The following is a 20434-nucleotide window of genomic DNA, read 5'->3' as shown; positions in this document are numbered from 1 at the left end:
TTGATCCTAGAATTTTCCACTCATAACTTCTGGCATTTTTGGAGGTATTGTTAAAGATTGCCACCCTGGAAGATAATGAATGTCAGGTATAGCTTCCATCTCCAGTGTGATGAGGAGAGATTACCCTGCTGAAGCCTACAAGACATCTTTAATCTCCTGATTTAGAATCCATTGTCTGCTATCAGTTGTCACTCTCCTGAAAGAATGCAAGAATGCTGCCAAACACTGAAAAACAGCAGCAGCAAAGGGCTACCAGCAGCAATCCCGAGGTGCTCTGCCAGCAAAACACTTAAATGTTAGTTAAAAAAAAAATTCCATCTCCAGGTTCTTCCATTATTAATTAATAATGGTTTCCAAGAAGTGCTTGGTCAAAGATGTCCTTGAAACCAGGCATATCAGCACCACAAACTTTCAAAGTTAAAGTTGAGGGGCGGCTCTCTGGAGGGAGAGCACTGTGCTTGGCACCAGAGCAGAGCTGGGCACTCCTGGAGTGGGAGGGGAGCAGGCCCAGGTGGGGCATGCTTGATGCTACAGCCAAGGATGACAACAGATCTCCTGCTCTTCAACGCAAGGTGAATGTTTTGTACCCACCCACAGCCAGGTGGGCAAATGAAAGCCACCAGGGAGAGTCAGCCCTCCCTGGGCAGCCTCTGAACCACCCTTCACCAGGCAGCACAGACAAAAACAGACAGCCTAAATCACCAGAAACTGCTGCCCATTTCCATGGGCATCAATTCAAGCCTGGGCAGCCACCCATTTGGGATTAAAGGCCTTACAATTACACTGAAATGGGACTGTAATTTTGGGGCAGGCTCTGCCCTGCTGTCACAATCGATGTTAACTGGAAGGCTGTGGCAATGCAGCCCAGCCAGCGAGCACAGACCTGGGGATCAATAGAAGAACAGAGCCTAAAACAGTTTCCATCCTTCAAAAGGCAGTGGTTTGCCAGTGGTGAATGCTGAGTGACTGCTTTTAGCTTTAATAAAATCATAACTATGAAGTTTAACTTTTCTGCTGAGACACATCTGGAATGGGCTGGAAACTAAATCACAGAAGAATCAAACTCCCACTTCAGTGGGGTCAGGACTTCATCTTAGACAGATCTTTTAATCATTTCAGAGCAAGGAACTCGATGCAAGTCCTTTACATCTCAATCTCTTGCCTTCATCACTCTGGCATCCATCCTCCCAAGGACTCAGCAGGCTGACCTCCATGGAAACCCAGAACAGAGCTTTTTGTTGCATCACTTCACTCAAGTGAGCACCAAGGACAAGATCTTTTCCATTCTATTTGTGGATTTACACTTATCCAACCATTTCTGTCTCACACTAGCACAAGACAATCCATTTGCAATGTAATATTTTTTTCTGTTATCAGATCTAAGTTTGGGAAAAGTAGATCTGAAAGAAAAGACACAGAGTAAAGAAAGCTTTCCTGGTTAGAATTTTGGTCAATGGAATATAAAGATTATCATTTACAGCAGGTGGCAGCTATGTAAAAAAAAATTATGGTGCCAATGTAAAATGACAATATTTTCACAAGCTTTCCCCAATGCCTTTAAAATAAGGTCACTTTAATACTGCAGGAAAGAGCTTGGTATCAGCCTCCTGCTCAACAGTTTGACAAACTGGGCTTGATCATTTGTATTAAATTAGACTCTCTCTTTTTTATAAGAGAATTTCCCTCCCACTTTTGAAACAATGACATTTGAAACACGACACATGCACATTTAAAAGTTTGTCTGTAATTCTCCCCCTCCCACGCCTCAGCTCCCAGGAATACACCAATATTTTCACATGCAATCACATTCCACACAGTTAAAGTGTGCATTCTTGGAAAACGATACCAGAAGCTACAGTTGACCCCATACAAGAGTAAATCAACACTGAATGGTTACTTACTGGTAACACAGCTATGCATTTAATTTGAAGTCATTGTCAAAGTCTGTCATATATATCAAAAGCTCTCATTGTTACTTAGAAAAAAAATAAAATGGAAAATAAATATTTCTTATACTTTTTTCTCCACAAAAATAGGTACACCAGCAAACTTCACACAGAGAATTCTGCTCCTTTTTGTCTTAAAGGGAACCTATTTCTCAAGTGAATTGCCTTCCCTACCTTATTACTTGAAGAGATTACAGTCAGGGCTGTATATTGTAGCTACCCTGTATTTAGAAGCTGGGTAATAAACCACATAAATAGCACACTGAATAAAACATTAAGACATAAAAGGAGTTAAATAGAACAAAGGGCTAAAGCTTATTGTGCAGTAACCATGCCTGACCCGTGGAAATACAAAGGACTCATAATTCTAGTTAGCAAAATGCAGAGTTGGGATTTAAATGAGGAGGAAGCCGGCGGTGGCTGAGTGCTGGAGCCCCTTCCACAGCCTTGCAGGGCCCTCTGGTGGAAACAGGAATCCATCTCATGGCTGCCCAACAGCACTGCCAGGGAAAAGGATGCTCCAACCCCAAAATAAAGGGAGAACAAACAGCATGGGTTTTCCCTGTTTTCTTAAAAGCAGCAATATTTCTAATATAAAGCTGCGTTTTTCAGCTCTCCTTTAAGGAGATTAAATCCTGGAGCCTGTGTAAGTAAGGAATTTTTCCTCTGACTCCAGTGGGAGCAGTCTGTCTATAAAGCCCTGAAAGCAGAGAAAAGTCGTCCTTAAAAACTGCAGTTGATGTGGAACATTCTGCCCAGAAATTTAGACCTTTCAGCAAAGCTGGAAGCATTTCAGGTGTGCATCATCACATAAACCAGTCTCAAAAAAGCCAGGCTGCAGCAGTAATGCATGGCAGAAACTGCTCAGCTGGCTGTGCCAGCTCAGGGTCTGCAGGGCCAGCCCTCACACGAGCTGACCTGACAAAAAGTCTTTTCAATGCTTCTTCATTTGTGACTTTGAGCAGTGAGGTGGAAACAAACCTTTTCTGGTGCTAAATGTATGTTGCTTCATCCAGAACAGCATGGAATTGATCATTATATTGGTATTAGGTACTCAAGAGCCTGAAATACAGCCCTTTTTTTTTTTTTTAAGAAGTAAAATTGGTGCTTATGCTTCCCTTAGTTATTGTCAGGGCAAAAGAGAAACTCTTCAGAAGGCATTCAGAGCAACAAAGTCAGATTAATATTCTCATGTTCCTTCTCCACACAGATACACAAGGGGCTGCTAAAATAATCTGCACAAGCAGCATCTTCAATGACCTAAAAGCAGCATTTTTAATTATTTAATTGTGATGAGAAGGAAAATTTCTCCTCTGCCTTTTGCCTCTGTGAGGGCAATTACTGTTCCAATGAAAAACAGGCTGCAGTCTCCAAGCTGGATTCAGGATCCAAACTGCTCCAAAGCAAGGCAGGATTGAACATGTCTCCTCTGACAGGTATTTCAGGGGATATTTGTGGTGAAGATTTCACAGAGCAAAAGAAAGAACCAAGTCTGTCTTACACTTCATTACAGGGAAGAGCCTCCATTGTCAAAGGGATTTCTCAATGCCCTTCTCTCCCACTTTTCAGGGGCAGGATGGCTGTTGGGTCCATAAGATCCAGTCTCTATCCCTGCCTGAACAGGGCACACAGCTGTCAAATGTGAATTTTTCGGGCACCATCTAGCATGACCTAGGTCAATAATTGTCTTTTCCCAGATTAGGCTCCTTTAAAATGGCAGTATTCTGAAAAGAAAAAGTCAATTCCCACTTTTCATCTTAAATTCTCTTGTCCGCTCTTAGTTAACAAAGTTTCTTAGCTGTAGTGAGCACACACTTATTTAAAGGTGCTGATGATGTCAAGTAAATAATTTGAAACACACTGATTGTCAGGAGCAGACACAACCTGTTCTCAAAAACCAGCTCCTCTCAAAGCACCCCAGGCTGGGCTCCTCACACCTCCCAGCTCAGCAGCACCTGCCAGGGGACAGCGGCTGGACCTAAAGGACAAAGCCTTTGCTGAACCCAAGGCTTGGATTCATCCCTCTAATGTGCTTCAGGACATTTTACTTTGAAAAATAGGAATGCTGCCTATTGACTGCAAAAATTTTATCTCAATTGCTATCCAAGAACATGCTAATTTGTATGAAATAAATGAGGCTAATTATTTGCTTTCCACAAAACAGGCTCTGCTAAAAGCTCTGAATTATTTGTTTTCCTGATGAACAAGGCAGCACCTTGCTCACATAATAGATTCCATCAGAGATTTGATTATCCATTAGAAAGGCAATCTATGTGTTGTGTCAGGCAGCAAAGATAAGATGGGGCTGGGAAATGCAGGGCCCTTGAGAACAGACCCCGAAATTCTCTGTGGTGCCAAGAGTCAGATTTAGGGAGCTGGAGAATCAAAAATGGGATCACTGCTTCATCTACCACATGAAATCAAAGAGGGATGGGGGGCACTTTTTTTTCAGTGTACAAAGGAGGGAAACTCACACTTGGGGAAGAACAGGACACCACAGTCTAAAAAGGTGCATGAAGGCTCCACCTTCAAGGGGGTCCATTTGAAAAACAGCTCCACAGATGGACCAAGCTATTGATGAGGAGCAGAACCTTCTTTTAGCTCACCAGAGAAATCACAGCACACAAACATGCCTATAGTCAAGCAACTTGACTGTGTTTGTGGTACCTCTTTGACAGGGAGGAAGGAATTCCATGTGTCAATTTAAGGCATGCTCTCAAGCACTCGGAAATTTTATGTAAAAAATATTGTCATGATTCACATAATACACTGTGTTCATCATACAAACCCACAACTCAAGATCACTGCTGCCTTATTACAGGTATTTCCCTTAGGTACACAGGCAAAGTGCATCTTGAAAGGACAAAAATAACATTCCTTCTGATGAGTCTGCTCCTCAAATAACAAAAGCTGTAGAAGGCTCCTCTCCAGGTTTGTCTGCAGAGTCAGCTCTGGAATGCTCTGCTATTAACTTGTGACTGTGCACAGACCCTCTTCCTCATGGAAGGGACACAACTCATTCCCAGAGCAAAGCAGCAACATGGGTCATCCTCCACCCCTGCATGCACTGGAGTCACACCTCAGGCTTTTGCCTCTCAGAGCAGTCACTCTCTACAAACTGTGGCTGTGTTTTACAGCAAACAGAGTGCTGCACAGCCAGGGAAAGCAGAGCTGGTGATGGGGGAAGGCAAGGAGGAGGTTTTGTAGCTCTCAGAGACACAGCAGCTACATGCAGGTCAATCAGTCCTGCCTGCCAGTTCTGGAGATATTTTGGTGAGCACAGGAGGAGCCTTCAGCTCCTGCCTAGACAGCCACTGGAAGCAGCCAGGAAAGAGATCAATAGTTTGTCTCTTCTGGAGGATGGAGCCTCTACCAAATGCATCCTCACTTCCCAGCCCTGAGAGGAGTGGATGCTAACATTAGACCTGGACCCACAGGAGCCTGGCTCAGAGCTCAGAACATTGCACATGAATTTGAGGAGTACACCTGATTTAGGGGCACATCACAGAGAGTAACCCTTGCAGAAATCCCCAAGCCATGAAGCTGACTATGGTGCTGAGAACAGACCCATTGTGGGGTTTGCAGCCAGACTTTTGATCTCTCCTGAAGAGCAGCACTGACAGGGGGTGTTTTATTACCTTACCTCTCTCTAGTGGGATCAAAGGTGGCACAATGTCAGCACAGCTATGCCATTTTATTCAGGACTTGCACAGATACCCTCACATTAGCACTGGTACATCTTCATCTCTTTCTGCTTTCAAGCTGATGTCTGCATGATCCTACCAGAGATGTTGCTACAAAAAATCCAGGCTGGAAGTCAATCCAGCTCGTTCTGAGCTTTTTCTGGCATTTATAATATGATAACACATCGTGCCTGGTAGGTATTTCCCTACTACAACAGTGCATCCCCTTAAATGCAAGATCTTTGTTTTCCTCATTATGCCTGTTAGGAAAAGGAGGAGAGTATCAGAGGCTGATCTAAGCACAGGTCAGAATTTGTGTCAGTCAGTGGAAGAACTGGCTAACATGAGTCTTAGGGCTTCGATTTATTGCCCACCACTGCTGTAAAGTCAGTTGATAACAACAGGATTAAGAGGGCGAAGATAAAGATACATTTCAGAATGGTTTTGGATAATGATAAAGCAAAACGACACAAACAAATGCCAAAGACCTAGCAGTCATGAAGTCACTCCAAAAACCTCCTGGCGAGCTTCAGTACATAAATAACTAGAGAAAAGCCATGAAAATTTACAATAACTCTTTTTTCCTTGGCGGTGGTGTATTTTTAACCTATTGCACTGATTATAACATGCTGTCAACAGCCTCATCAATTATCCATTGCTAGAAAGTGGGCTCTAACATGCTGCAAGTGGTATTAATTGGTCTCAGTAGCACGTAATGAGTTTAAAAGCTCCTACCTGTGTGCCCCCGGGGATGGTGACTAGAGGCGGACAACAATTTACAGCAGACCATTAACACATAGAGCAGAAAGAGCCAGTCAGACAGAAGCATTGATTTGGCACAGAATCTCATCCTGGAGGCAGAAAAGGAAGCAGTTGAGTGAAAGAACAATGCAAGTAGGGAATAACATAAAAACGATGTGGGGAAGGAAAAGCTGAAGGGATGCTGAAGAATAACTGATGTGGGTTATTGCAAGGCAACACTCACAAAGTCATATTCATTACTGGGTTGGGATCAATTCTTTGTTAAGGACATTCTATAATTAGAAGCAATGTCTATCACACATCACATTACCCACAAACACATGTTTATAATAACACATTATGAGTGCCATGCAGTTCTATGAATCTGAGATAAGGGATGGGTTCTTTTGTCTTTTCTCAAGGTCCAGCCAGATTCAAATTTAAACATACACATTTATGAGTTGTGCTACTATTTTTAAACTGCATCTCCCCCAGTGACAGAAAAAATAATGTCATTTTTACTTAACACTTCTCAGGATATATTTACTAAATAAATATATAATACAATAATTTACTGTAATATAATATCGAATTTACTGTAGCCTTGCACAGTTCTGGGCTGGGTCTGGCAAACACACAATATTTGGGAGATTTCCTGGAGATCATCCAGTTTGCTGAGGGTAAAACCCTCATGAAGCAGCACCTCAGTCAAACATGCAAGGCCTCACTTCTCTGCCAGGGTGTTGGAAACTGCATTTCAGAAAGCATTTGCTCTAAAGAAGGTGTTGTTACTCTTATTCATGTTATTCTTAGAACTAAGATCCCAAATCCTCCATCATTTTTCTGCAAATATCTGGAATTAAATCCCTCAATAGCTTATGTTATGCCATTCATCACACAGAAAGGGAATCTAATCATCTTTTTAAACTGAGTTATGATGATTTATTGCTTGCATGATACATAAATGGGCGTTATGTACTTGAACCCTTAGATACTGTGTTCCACAATTTCAGCAAATTCTGCAAGCAGGAATACATCAAATTAATTAAAGGCAATTTATAGATTTGCATAAATTGAAGCAAATACTGTTTTCATGGCAGTGACGTTAGTCTGCAGTTAATCAGCATGCTGGGATTTGGGCAAGCCTATCACAAGTTTATTTGCACCAAAATCTCCTTTGGGAACTGCTTTTCCTCTGCAGATTCCAGCTCTGAATCTTCCAAGTGTTTTCTAAAACAAAATTATCTGTATATCTTGAAAATACCTAAGACTAGGTATTTTCTAATACAAAATTATCTGTATATCTTGAAAATATGTAAGCTAATCCAATGTTCAAGTGCTGAAGAAACAAATTTTAAAAAAAGAAAACCCAAGCAACACAAGCCTTAGACAGCTCTACTGTCACAATCAGGTGACACACTTGGATGTTGTTTAAATTTGATAAACATCTACCAATGAAACCAAAACAGAGGCCATGTTTTCTCTCTTAAAATTGCTCACACAATCTCCCTTTTCACGCTTTGCAGAACAATATTTTTCCTCTAATTGCAAGTGTTGATAAAGCCCAAACAAATAAAAAAACGCACTTATTAATATCAAAAGTTAAGATAGCAGAAGCCTGCTGCAAGTAAATATATTTTAGCAACAGATTCTGGTTTACACTGTAGAAAGAAATACATTGGTGCAAACTCCAGCACCTTCAGCCCACAATTTAAAAAAAAATACATAAATATTGCAAAAAAAACAGCTCACCCATGTCTACAGATTTCAGAGAATAAAAATTATACATAAAAGCCACACTTTAAGCACTGACTTGGCAAGAGGGTACCTTTTCTGGCTTTAAGAAGATGCTCTGTTTTGAGCCCAATATATTTCCATGCTGAATGCAGGAACAAACACCCTGCTGGCCTTTTACAGCTGTATGTAGGAGACTTCTGTGAGCGTGAATCAAGCCCAGAAGATAAAGACATCACTGCTCCTCATCCACCCAATAAGTGCCCTCTTCTGGAGCACTCCCAGGCTAATTCAGAGCAGCTGAACCAAATTCACCTCTTGCATGCAGCCAAACCCATAATGTCACTGCAGCTAATGGGATTGAGTCACTGTGAAACCAGCATAAATGTCACTATTGTTGTTGGTCCAGTATTAGCCTAAGAAAACTGCCTGGTAAGTTCTAAAATCAAAGTACCATTTCAGATTTTGGTCATCCAAATCTTTCCCAGGTGACTGAACTTCTTTTTTATTTTTTTTTTTTAGGAGAGGGCTAAATTTAACCTTCGTTTTCTTGGCTTCTCCGTGAGAAACAAACAGGTTACAGCTCATGAACAGGATGTCATCATCTGCTCAGCTTCCAACCCCATCCCTCTGTTGCTCTAAATGCAAACACTCAGATCTGATCCAAGCATCACCCCAGCTCTGGTGTCACTCTGATGTATCACCATGAAGACACAAACCTTCCTCCAGCTTTCCTGTGGAATTAAACGCCCCAGCTCAGGCACTCTGAACATGTCATTTCTGGTGGGAGGGGGTGGAAGGGGCAGGTGTGATGATGGACAGGTCCCAAATCATGCTCAACAGCTGCTGTTCCAGCATTTTAGTGGACTCAGGTGGTCCCACCATTCCCAGCGCAGCAGAAAAACTGGTGTCAGTGGAAATAGTCTTGTACTGACCTATTTCCAAAAGTTTTCCCCAGCTGAGTTTGACTCTTTTGAGACATTAAACAAGGAACGTGAAACCAGGGCTCATCAGGTTAACAGGGTAACCTCAGCCCTGAGTAAGAACATTCAATTCCAGGAATAAGTGTATCACCACAAAGCACCCACTCGGTCATATCCAAACTGAAAGGCTGCTAAAAGCATCCAGTCCATCCAAAGGACACATCTGCAGGCTTTAGTCTGCCTTGCAGGTAGACAGAACACAAGTTTTCAGCCTGCTAATGTAAAGAAATACAAGAGGATCTTTGAAAAGGCAGAGAAAAAATGAAATTTGGCAGACAGATGCAGCAAGGGGCGCTGAGCCCTTCAGCGTCAGTGGGCTGCTGCTTTCAGAAATGTCAAGCCTTCATTCTCTATTGGATTCAAGTGGATATTGTTGCTAACCAGAACAGAGAATCTTCAGTGTCATTTGAAAGATAAAAAGTGCTCTTACCTTGGGGACTTTGCAAGAATTTTGTTCCAGTCAAACACAATTATTTCAGTGTGTTTTTCATAGTTATTCCAGATTCCCATTTGCAGCAGCAAATAAGCCTTTCTGCATCTCAGAATTTTTTTCCTTCACTTCGGGGACCTAGAAAGAAAGCCACATTACACTGCAATTAACGTCTGCAAAGGTGCTGTAAAACACATCTTTGTTACCAAAATCTTAGTTTCACAGTGCCATCTACAGTGCAATCCGGGGCAAAAGGCAGCAGGTTTATTTCTCTTTTCTTTCTGAGAGCACAGAGAAGCTGTGGTGAGGCAGCTCTGAGGTATCACTACATTAACCAAAGGCAGAGTTTGCTGTATGTGGGGCTGCAAGCAGAATGTGAGCAGCTCTCTGGGGTCTCACCACACAACTGCTGGGAAAGCTGTAAGGTCTAAGGCTGCATCACGGTGCAAACATATTTCCACATGGTTCCATGAAGCCTCCAACAGTTTGAAGCAGAGATTATTAAAGATAGTGGGGAAAATCTGTCACTGTCTTCATAAAGATTTGGCCCAGGCCCTGCGCCTGCCTCAGCAGAGAGGGTCACACCCACAGCAGAGGGTCTGGAATTATGATTATTGCACCCTCTGACCCTGCTGCCTCTCCTGGCTTCCAGCATCACCTCTCACATCACCCAGCCCACCTACACCTACAGCCCACCTGGTGAGTTCTAAAATCAGTGTACCATTTCAGGTTTTGGTCATCCAAAAAGGTTTTCCAGGTTACTGAACCTTTTTTTTTTTTTCTATAGGAGAGAGCTGAATTTAACCTTAGTTTTTTTGGCCTCTCCATGAGAAACACAGAGGTTACAGCTCATGCTGTAACCCAGGAGTTACACTTTGAAATCTCCACATGGAAGCACTTTTACAGCAGCTCTGACACATGTTCTGCAGAATGAGGAGCTCAAACACTCCATTTTATAGACACTCAGGCCTCTTTGCCTTTGCTGTTTATATTTGTTCTCTCACTTGCATCCCTGGGCACAACTTGACCTTCTGCTACTGAAAACATGACACAGAGCAATTTGTGAGAGTGATAATAATGTGGTCCTCACCTAGACAGCAATCACAACCTTATCTTACCCACCCTTCCTTTCATTTCACTCCTCCTTTGATCAATTAGAAATTTGCTTTTAAGAAACACAAAATTACAGCACCACACTGGAGGGCAGAGCTTGTCTGGGGTCATAAAAGCACATATTCACATTTCAGAGCTCAGGACAGGAAAGCCCCTGGCTCAACACACTCATGGAATCACAGAACCTTCCAATCACAGGTTGGAAGGGACCTTAAAGCTCGTCTTGTTCCAAACCACGGGCAAGGACACCTTCCATTGGACCAGGCTGCTCAAAGCCCCATCCAACCTGTCCCTAACAGCTCCTTTTTGTTCAGAATGCCATGAGAAAATAGAGTAATTGCTGGAATTAAAAAGGTGCCCGGCCAGCAATCTATAATTAATCACATTTTGCTCTCTTCGCTTTCCAAGGTGGAGTTCCAGGGTGAGCCAAAACCAGCAGTTCTACCAAATCAGCTGTGGATATCAAAACAAAATGTAGGCAAAGAGTTGTCTTAAGAAAAAGCGCTACCATCCTGCATTCATCCTTTCTTCCACAAATACACATAAAATAAAAAATAAAAATAGAACAACTGTGCCTCAAAAGACCTATTAAGAAGAAGCAAACAAACAGGATTTTCAATATAGCATTGACTGACTGAAATGGTTATGTGGTACATTTTTACCCATTTCATAATAGGACAGGTAGATAAATACATTCTTACAGTGCTCTTGTAGAAATCAATACTGCAGTACACTAACTTGGGTTTTAGTGCTTATCTGTTCCATAATTTTTATTAGAGAGGAAAATAAAACCCCGTGCAGATGCAGCTACAGGTAAATACAAACATCAGTGTAACCTGCTCTGTAAACACGTGTTAAACACTGGTAAAAGGCAAGGGAGTATTGATTAGTCCAACTCATCCTAATTAAGTGGATGCAGTGAAAGTGACAGATGATACATCCACCTGCATATCTCCAGGCTTTCTGATGCCTTCCAGGCAGAGATATTTCTTTAAAAAATAGAGTTGTATTAGGGGAGATTAAGGCAAACTCCTGAAACCAGCTTCAGCTGGTTTATGTCAATAAAGGAGACTGATCAGAACAGAAACAAGAGGCTCACCTGGTTAAGAGCTGTAAAAGGAATTCCAGGCTTTTGACGGCAAAAGCATGCTTTGTGTGTGTTCTGTGAACAGTGGGTTTAACTGCTGGCCCCTGTCTTGTCTCAGGGTGACACATTACTTTGGAAAACAGAGCTGCTTGTTTGTTTTTATACAGTGAGCTCTGCCCAGTGAGCAGCTGAACCCCACCTCCATCTCCAGCAAAGATGTACAAAAGAAGGAAGAGGGAATTGGAGAGGGGAGGGGCTCCATTTCCAGTATTTACGCATGGACTGGCCTTGAGCAACTCCTGCTTTGCACAGGAGCTCCCCAGAGGCTACACCACTCCCCTGGGTCAGGATTTAGGGCAAATGAAGATTGTGGGTTCTGGGATCTGGAGGGAATTGCAATGGTCAGGTCTGCTGCACCTCAGTCCCAGCACAAGGTGCTCCCTGTGCCTCTGCACTTGAGTAAAATGGGTATAAACAGCATTTCCCCATGCCAGGGAACAGTTTCAAGAACAGAAACAATAAAGGTGTAAAGTATTTGAAAACTGTATAGGCACTGTGTAATTCCTCTGACAGATGGAATAAGATGACATTTTAAATTAGGTACATTTCCTACCAATATTTACATGTTGTAAAATACTTTTAATGGCTACTTTCTGCAAAGAATAAATTACTAAACCATTTTATGCCATCTTTTATAATAAGCTATTAAATAATTTAGAAAACCTCCTTTCATTAAATATTTAAAAGGCCTTAATTTCTCCATTCTGAATAATTCCTCACTTAAAATACAACTGTGCATCTCTTAAAGTCTCCTCTTCTGTAAAGCAAAGGGTGAGAAGGAAAGAAATTTGGGGGCCATGTACTGTTCAGGGGATTTGCCAGCCTGACTTTAATCCCGATGTCAGCCCGGCCAAACTCTTATCTCAAACTGAATAAAGGACAAAGGGAGAACAGAGCAATATCTGACATTTCACACACAGCAAGTACACTGTGTGTATTTGAAAACTGCTGGTGTTTGAGAGGAGCTAGAGACAAAAGAGAGAGCTAAAGCAAACACCTACATGCTGGTTGAACAACCCAGAACACGTTTTGGGGCTAAATCCCTACACACAGTTATTTAGTGACAGTACTAGAAGGGGGCATGTAAAAAAAGATAAAGAGCAACTTTTTACACAGGCAGGTATTGACAGGACAAGGGGGATGGTTTTCAATGAAAAGAGGAGAGATTTATATTAGATGTTACATAAAAGTTTTTCCTGTGAGGGTGGGCAGGCCCTGGCACAAGCTCCCCAGGGCAGCTGTGGCTGCCCCATCCCTGGAAGTGTCCCAGGCCAGGTTGGATGGGACTTGGAGTAACCTGGGACAGTGGCAGGCGTCCCTGACCACGCCAGGGGGTGGAATGGGATGGGCTTTAAGGCCCCTTCCAACCCAAACCATCCCCGGCTGTGCGCTGATGCTGCCCCACGGCCTGGCGCAGCTCCAGGGCTGCAGGTGAGTGATGTCCCTGTTGGGACACGAGTCACTGATGTCCCTGTCAGGATACAGGTAGTGATGTCCTGTTGGGATACGGGTCACTGTCAGGACACAGGTCACCGTCCCTGTCACGACACAGTTCATCGATGTCCCTGTCACGACGCAGGTCTCTGCCGTCCCTCTGGCGGTGCCGGGGCCGCTCCCGGCGCTTCCCGAGGATCCATCGGGGCGGTGCTGCCCCCTGGCGGCCGCGCGCCCCTCTGCATGCGGCTCCGGCCCATTCCCAGCTCCGGGCGGCGCTCGGCAATCTGCTGCGGCCTCTCCCGCATGGCTGAGCCGGGCCAGCCCCGCTCCCCGCCCCGCCGGAGCCCCTCAGCCGGGCCAGCCCTGCCGTCCGTGCAGCCCCGCTCCCCCGCGCTCCGCAGCTGTCCGGCACAATTAGCGCCCCTCATTAACCACACGAACGCGTCGCTGTCGCAGGGTCCTGGCGCTGAGCTGCCCTCGGAGCCTGGGCACGGCAGGGATGCTCTGGCCTTCAGCTCACAGGGACCCCCCTGTCCTCCAGGTGCCCATCGGGCCCGGCAGTGGGTGGATACGGGGAATAACACGGCTCACATTCTGAATTTGGTCCCTTAACCCTCGCCCAGAAATCTCTACATCAGCTCACGTAACTGAAGGCTTTGAGGGTCAGTAAATCCACCTCGGCCAAGTTATTCCAACAGTTAATTAACCTCACCTTAAGCACTGCACCTTCCAGCTTGTACCTCCCGGTACATTCCCGTTGTTTTCCCAGCTGGCACATCCCACCGGGACGTGTCAGGCCTTCAAAGGCCTCGTTCTGCCAATCCTTACTCACAGCAAGGAAGGGTTACACCAGGTAGGAAGGCACTGGGCAAACTCAGAGAGGGCTTAAAGTTGCCCATGGAGTACAGTCACAGAATCACAGAATCACAGAATCACAGAATCAATCACAGAATCACAGAACTTTTTGGGTTGGACAGGGACCTCAAAGTCCATCCTGTTCCACACCCTGCCATGGGCAGGGGCACCTTCCTCTATCCCAGGTGGCTCCAAGCCCCCTCCTGGTCTTGGACACTTCCAGGGATGGGGTAGCCACGGCTTCTCTGGACAACCTGTGCCAGGGCCTCACCACCCTCACAGTAAAGGATTTTTTCCTAATATCCAATCTAAACCTACTCTCTATTAGTTTGAATCCATTATCCCCTGTCCTGTCACTTCACACACTTGTAAAAAGTCCCTCTCCACCTTTCCTGTAGGCTCCCTTCAGGTACTGGGAGGTAGCACAAGACTAAGCTCACAGTGCAAGAAAATAAAAGTTTTGTTGAACTTATTTCCTCTTCCCTTTACTCCCAGAGCTGATGTCAGCTCTTCTGCTTCCCTACAGGAATCTCTGAGGGATGGAGGACTGGTCACACCGACCTCCCCATGGCGAAGTGAAGTGAGAAGGCTCTTTGGACCACACAAAAATCATCCAGGCAGGTATCCAAAAAACCACAGGGTCACTGCAGCAGTGCCCAGTGCTCTCAGACCCCAGCAGGCTCCCTGCACACTTCATGGGCAATTTTTGAACTGTTTTTTTATAACATCACATCCCATTTACGACATCAGTCTCTGCTGGCAGCAGCTCAGTCTGTCACCCCTAGTCTGGCCTTTCCACAGGAATATTTCAAAATCTCACTGAACAGGAACTGGGGGTGGTGGGGAGGAAAACAATGCCAGTGAGAGCTAGAGGAAATAAACCCCACATCCTGCTGAGGAGGGAGAACTGAGCTGCTGTTATATCCACATAACAGGAGGTGTCAACCACACCAGCAGCCAGACCACGCACACACAGACAGATATGCTCTGTGCCGTGGGTTTGGAGGGAATCAAGGCTGCCTTCAGCAGCATTTGAAGTTCTCTAGGGTAAATCTGTCCTCACCACCTCCTTTAAACATGAGGACAAACCTTTTGTCTGTTGTGGGCATGTAAAGATGCTGCCCTGGGAGGATATCCTGCAAAACATGCCTAAATCACCCCAATTTTCTAGCCCAGACACCAGAGACTTCATTAGTTAATAGTGCCAGAGTCACAGTAGCCACTTGGGTGGTTCATCTGTTGGAAAGGTTTTTCAGCTGGACTCATTTGAAGTGAGAGTCTGTGGCCTCCAAATTTGAGCCAGCAGAGCTCAGGTCACACAGCAGCAGAGAGAGCAGAGCACAGGATCAGGAAAGAAATTCAAGCAAGGAGCAGAGGGCTGACTGCCAGAACACCCAAAGTCCAGGCAGAGTAAGGAAGAGTTTAAAATCAAAGCTGCTGCTTCCTCTGCTCTCTCAACACAAAGTGAGTTCTCATCTTTCCTCCAGGATAAAGTCTACCCAGACCGAGAGGACTGCTCAGAGGGCCAAGTGCATCTATTCTGTCAAGAGGAGGCAGAATAGACCCTTTTCTCCATACATTATTTATTATTCATCACCACCCCACTAAGGACCATTCTACCAAACCCCAGGAAAGGGAGGTATCACCATCAAGGTTTCATTTTCAAGGTCGCACAGCCTTGCCAATGTAGACAGCCAACACTGGAGATCTCATTACAGCACGGAATTCCAACTCTTTCAATTACGTTTATCAGAAAGAATTTTTCCTTGTGATTATCCAGGTTCTTTCAGCCCCCCACTACAGCTCAAAATATTCTCCACCCCCCCTGCACAAGTTCTGCTTAAGAAGTGTGCAGGCTTCAGGCACTTTGTTCAAGGGAGAGCAGGAATTACTCCAGCCCTGTTCAAAGAGGACACAGAGCAGAGACAGTGCCCTGCTCCACTCCCAGCTGCCCTCCCAGAAGCAGAGCAGTTCCCATCTAAAGCAGGCAGCACACCAAAAAAAAAAAAAAGTGGAGAGAAATGTCTTTGAAGGAAATCTCTCCAGCAGAATGTTTCAGACACAGCAAAAACACATTTTCCCCTACTGTAAACTTTGCCTGCCAGGTAGCAAAGCATTAAAGTTGTTGCACAGGGTATCTTGAGCCATAAAACACTGTTTTCTATACCCTGAGCTGATGGAGGAATTTAATTTCTCCCATGGAAGGCAATGATAGCTGACCAGCTGTAGAGCAGGTCACTCACCTTCCTTTCCCCTCCCCAGGGCTGGTGGTTGTTTTGGTCACTCAGAGGAGGGAGGAAGGGATGGAAGGGATGGATTCCCGTCCATTTGTGCCTCTGGATAATGCACTGGGAGGCCCCAAATCTGCTCTGCGTGTGTGGTGGCCAGCCCAGGGCTCACATGCAAGAAATAGTTAATTCCTAAGGCTGGCTGTTCAAATTAAAACCAAGAGGCAATCCGAGGGAAATAACATGAAAATTAGGAGAGTTAGCAAATGCAAGTGGTAAGAAAAGGTGAAAATAACTGTTTTTTAGTCAAGAATAAAAAAGTTAGTTGGAGACATGTCAGCTGTCTCCTTGAAGAGGCTTGCTTTAAAGAAGGGCAGGATTTAAAGTGGTTCTCTGTAGCTACTGCAAATAGCATAAAAATAAATTCAGTGTCCTGCAAAGATTAATTCTGTGCACGAAGAGAAACGTTCTGTATCTAAGTGGGGGAAAATAGTGGTACAAACTGCTCAAAATCTCATGGAGCCTGGTTCCTGGAGGTTTCTTAAATTGGATGAGCACTTGTGGGATGATCAAGGCTCCCCTCTCCATCCACAGGGCAGATTACATGTTTGCTCAGGGTATGTAACAGGACAACATATCCTTTATGCCCTGGAGCAAAAAAAACAGTGGGATATAAATGTGAGGTAGTCAGTCACTGTTCAGTGTCATCCTCAATACCCTGAATCAATCAGTTTACTGAAGGAAAATCCTGGCAGAAACAAACTGAAAATGCCTCCTGCACATATTGGGTTCTTCATACAGGCAGAGTCGGGGTGTGTTGTATTTAGATAAATTCTTGTGGTTCTTGGAGTCCTATGCAAACAAATATGGTTATTTCTGGTTCTACTGCATTAGAATATTCTATTCCCTTTTTATTCCCCAAAACACCTCACTCACAGCATGTGAGTGCTTCCCTAAGCTGTGTCAGGCCCTGACAGCAACAGGACCTGTCCATTTCTCTGTCACCAATGTCACCTGTCCCTGCTTTGGTTTCAGTTCCCAAAAAGCTCCAAGAGGAAAGCACAGAACAGCCAGTTTTGCTTTTAGAACACAAGCATGTTTTATGAGCGCTGGATGCACGTTGGCTGATGAAGAATCCCCTCTGTCTGGGTATATGGGATAATTGTTCCACTTGGGACTCATTAGCTAATTATTTAAAGAGTCTAAGGAAAAGCATTTCATAAATACAGCAGTAAATTTCCAGAAGTGTAATTACAGGCTGAACACACATTTTTTAGCACCTGTGTTATCCACTACATAACCCAATGGCAAAGTGCCTTGTGCTGTGCTGTCCCTGCTCTCTGGCAGGTGTGGGGCAGGACAGGAAACTGCAAGGAAATTGAAAGGGACCATTTTTGGTATTCCCATTTTGGTAACAAAAACAACACAGTCATCTTGGGGTGGTTTAAAATTCTGCCCATAACATACAGGATCTCAACAATGAAGCACAAAACTTGCACAGGTAAGGGAAGCACAGAGCAGGCAGCCATAACCCAGATTCTTGATCTGGTTTTGTCACTTGACTTTGATGCTATGGGATCAGCTTCTTACTCAATGTTAGAAAACATTGTTTGCTTATCAGTTACTTCTTCAAGCTACTCTGGAAAAAAAAAAAAAACAAAAAACATTGCTCTACTGAGCAGGAGAATTCCAAAATAGGATTTCTGACCGACCACTTTGGGAATTGTTACTCAAAAGTAAAAGGTGTCACATCACAGACAGACAAATCTCTCCAGCAGGTCCTGCCTTTCTGCTGGTAACCAGAAAAAATCCAAATCCCAATATGAGTACATAAGCAACACTCCCAGCTATTTTCATTTCCAGACACACCAGGAACTGCATTCCCTTATGCAAGAAAATTTCAGAAGTCCCATAAATTGTGCTCCCCACTTCCAGAAGGAATTTCCTCCGTCTTTTCCTGCCCAGTCCTTCATGCCTCCTTGCCTGTGAATCTCAGCCCTCTGTGTTTCTTGCTTTCACAGCCCCTCTCCCTGCTTGGCAGCAGCCCACGTGTGAATCCCCCAAAAAAGGGCTGGGAGGCAGGGGAAGAGACCCCCCTGAGGTACTTACTGATCAGTCAGGAAAAAGGTCTCCCATGGCAGGTTCATCATCTGCTGGATGCTGTTTTCACCCCTTGACAGGCTCAAGGAAGCCTCACAGAGCTCTGGGTACTGTTGCAGTGGAAAAGGAGCAAACCTCTAAAGGTCCCACACACCTTCCTGTGGCTGCTCTACCAGGAGAGGAGAGCAGCAGCCACGAAAAGCTGAAAACTGCTCTTCAGAAAGAGCAAGAGAGGTGTTAACTGGTGTTTCCTTCTCAAGTACTTGGATGGTCAGAGGATCCTCCTCCCAGCCCCTGTCCCAGCTGAGGGAACCTGTTTCCATGCAGGAGGCTGAACTTCAGACTTTCAGTTCCCAATCTGCCTGTGATGGATTTTTTTTCTTTTCCTGTTCTTCATTCATGCAAAAGCCTCTTCACGATCATGTAACCACGTGCATGATGGGAAGAGCAAGGGGGAGGGTAAGCGGTGTAATTTTGATTATGCTTTGAAATGCTCAGGGTTGGAAATGAAGTATGAGATTCCCCCTGCTTCCCCTGCCTCTCTTGAAGGCAATTATGATTGCCTTAAAGATGTGAGATCTGTTGAAAGTAACAAATCATTGATTGTTTATTTTCAGGGTAGACAACAACAATCAGCTTTTAATCAGCTTCTCATCACCGCTAGAGAGCTATTAACTCTTTTAAAAATAATTAGAAAACAGAAAAGAAAAATCTTCTCCAATTATTTTCATCCAGGAAACTGAGATTTTATGGTGGAAAAAAAAAACACACCTCAAGATTCACAGGAAAAAAAAAGTTAAAATAATGGCACATTAAATTCTCTCTTTTAGCAATGAGGTACCATTTGCCAGAAGCTGGATTGTGCTTCCTGAGTTTGTTTGAGGTTATGGATATTGGCACCTGAATAAAAGCAGTATTTTCAGTCACTTTGGGCAGACACTCAGATATTTCTGCTGAATATTTTTCTGTAAGGAAATAGATTGCATGAGTCTTCCATTTCTCTGATTTCTGACTGTTCACAGAACCTTGGCTTTCAGATTCCCACAGCACACATGTTTTTTCCATTTTGGAGTAAATAGTCTGTGAATTTCTGTCCTGGGGGAAACAGGACTCAAACTTGACTACAATAAAGAGAGCAACCTCCAAATTTCAATTATATTGGAATTAGCAACAGGTATGAAACATCACAAATATCACTTTTTGTGATTTCAGATGGGCAACTGAATAGTCTTTTCAGCTCATGTACAACTTTTCAGAAGCTTCTCCTACCAAAAATGCCATTAAAATATCCCCTCAATGTGCCTCATTTACTACTACCATACAGAGTTTTTATAGTACACTGCTTGTGACTCAAATGGAACTCCAATAAAATTATCCACGAGCACTTTGCAGGGTCCTGAGACAGCTGCTGCTCTCCTGCCCAGCAGGTATTTGCCTTTCAGGCGATGCTCAGGCAGCTCCTGGCTGTTCCTGGGGTGCAGTTACACAACAAGGAGCCTTTGGCAAGAGGCTGGGGCACAGACAGGTTTTGTCACTGTCACATTGCAGGGAACCTGCCCTCCAAAAGAGTAATGGACTGCAAATCCTTGATGGACTCTACGGGAGAGCTCTCTAAAGAGTGTGTGAGTGCTCAGCTAATTAAGTTCTCCCCCACCAAGACCCCAGTGGCTGTGTCTTTTTATTTTACTTTCTCTATTGCCCATTGGAGATGAATTGTGATTACTTTAAAAAGGGATTCCTCTTGTCCATTGATCAGTGTTGTACCCACTTGACCTACTAGTGTCTCTTTAAAGATTGATGAACTGGAACACAAAAGTGGAACTCTCTCAGTTTAACTGTTCCCACCTGAGTTTCCTGCCCTGTGAGAGAGGTTTTTGAAGAGGCCCATGGAGTGCTTGCACCATTGGTTCAAATTCCAGGGTTATTGCACACAGAATTTCCATGGCCTGGCAACAGGCAAGGCAGCAAAGACAGTCGCAGGAGTGGTTTGCATTAAAAACTGCTTTCATTAAAAATGTGCTACATCTCAGGACCAGA

The 20434-nt window shown here is 44.2% G+C and overlaps 1 protein-coding gene across 4 annotated transcripts in view; it reads right to left on the bottom strand.

Annotated features, from left to right (window-relative positions):
• TAFA4 (TAFA chemokine like family member 4) overlaps positions 1–20434 on the bottom strand; it is a 69380-nt gene that overhangs the window by 35919 nt on the left and 13027 nt on the right. For all 4 annotated transcript variants that reach the window (XM_031056367.1, XM_014306678.2, XM_031056370.1 and 1 more), the window contains exons 2-3: positions 9518–9655; positions 6365–6480 (exon numbers count right to left, since the gene is read on the bottom strand). In XM_031056367.1, coding sequence (XP_030912227.1) covers positions 6365–6480; positions 9518–9597 — 196 coding nt within the window. In that variant the 5' untranslated portion in view covers positions 9598–9655. The remainder of the gene's footprint in view (positions 1–6364; positions 6481–9517; positions 9656–20434) is intronic.

This window comes from Geospiza fortis, unplaced genomic scaffold (genome assembly GCF_000277835.1).
Source record: "Geospiza fortis unplaced genomic scaffold, GeoFor_1.0 scaffold70, whole genome shotgun sequence".
NCBI classification, from domain to species: Eukaryota; Metazoa; Chordata; class Aves; order Passeriformes; family Thraupidae; genus Geospiza; species Geospiza fortis.
The sequence above is the reverse complement of the archived record's forward strand: the minus strand, read 5'-3'. Positions and strand labels throughout refer to the sequence as shown.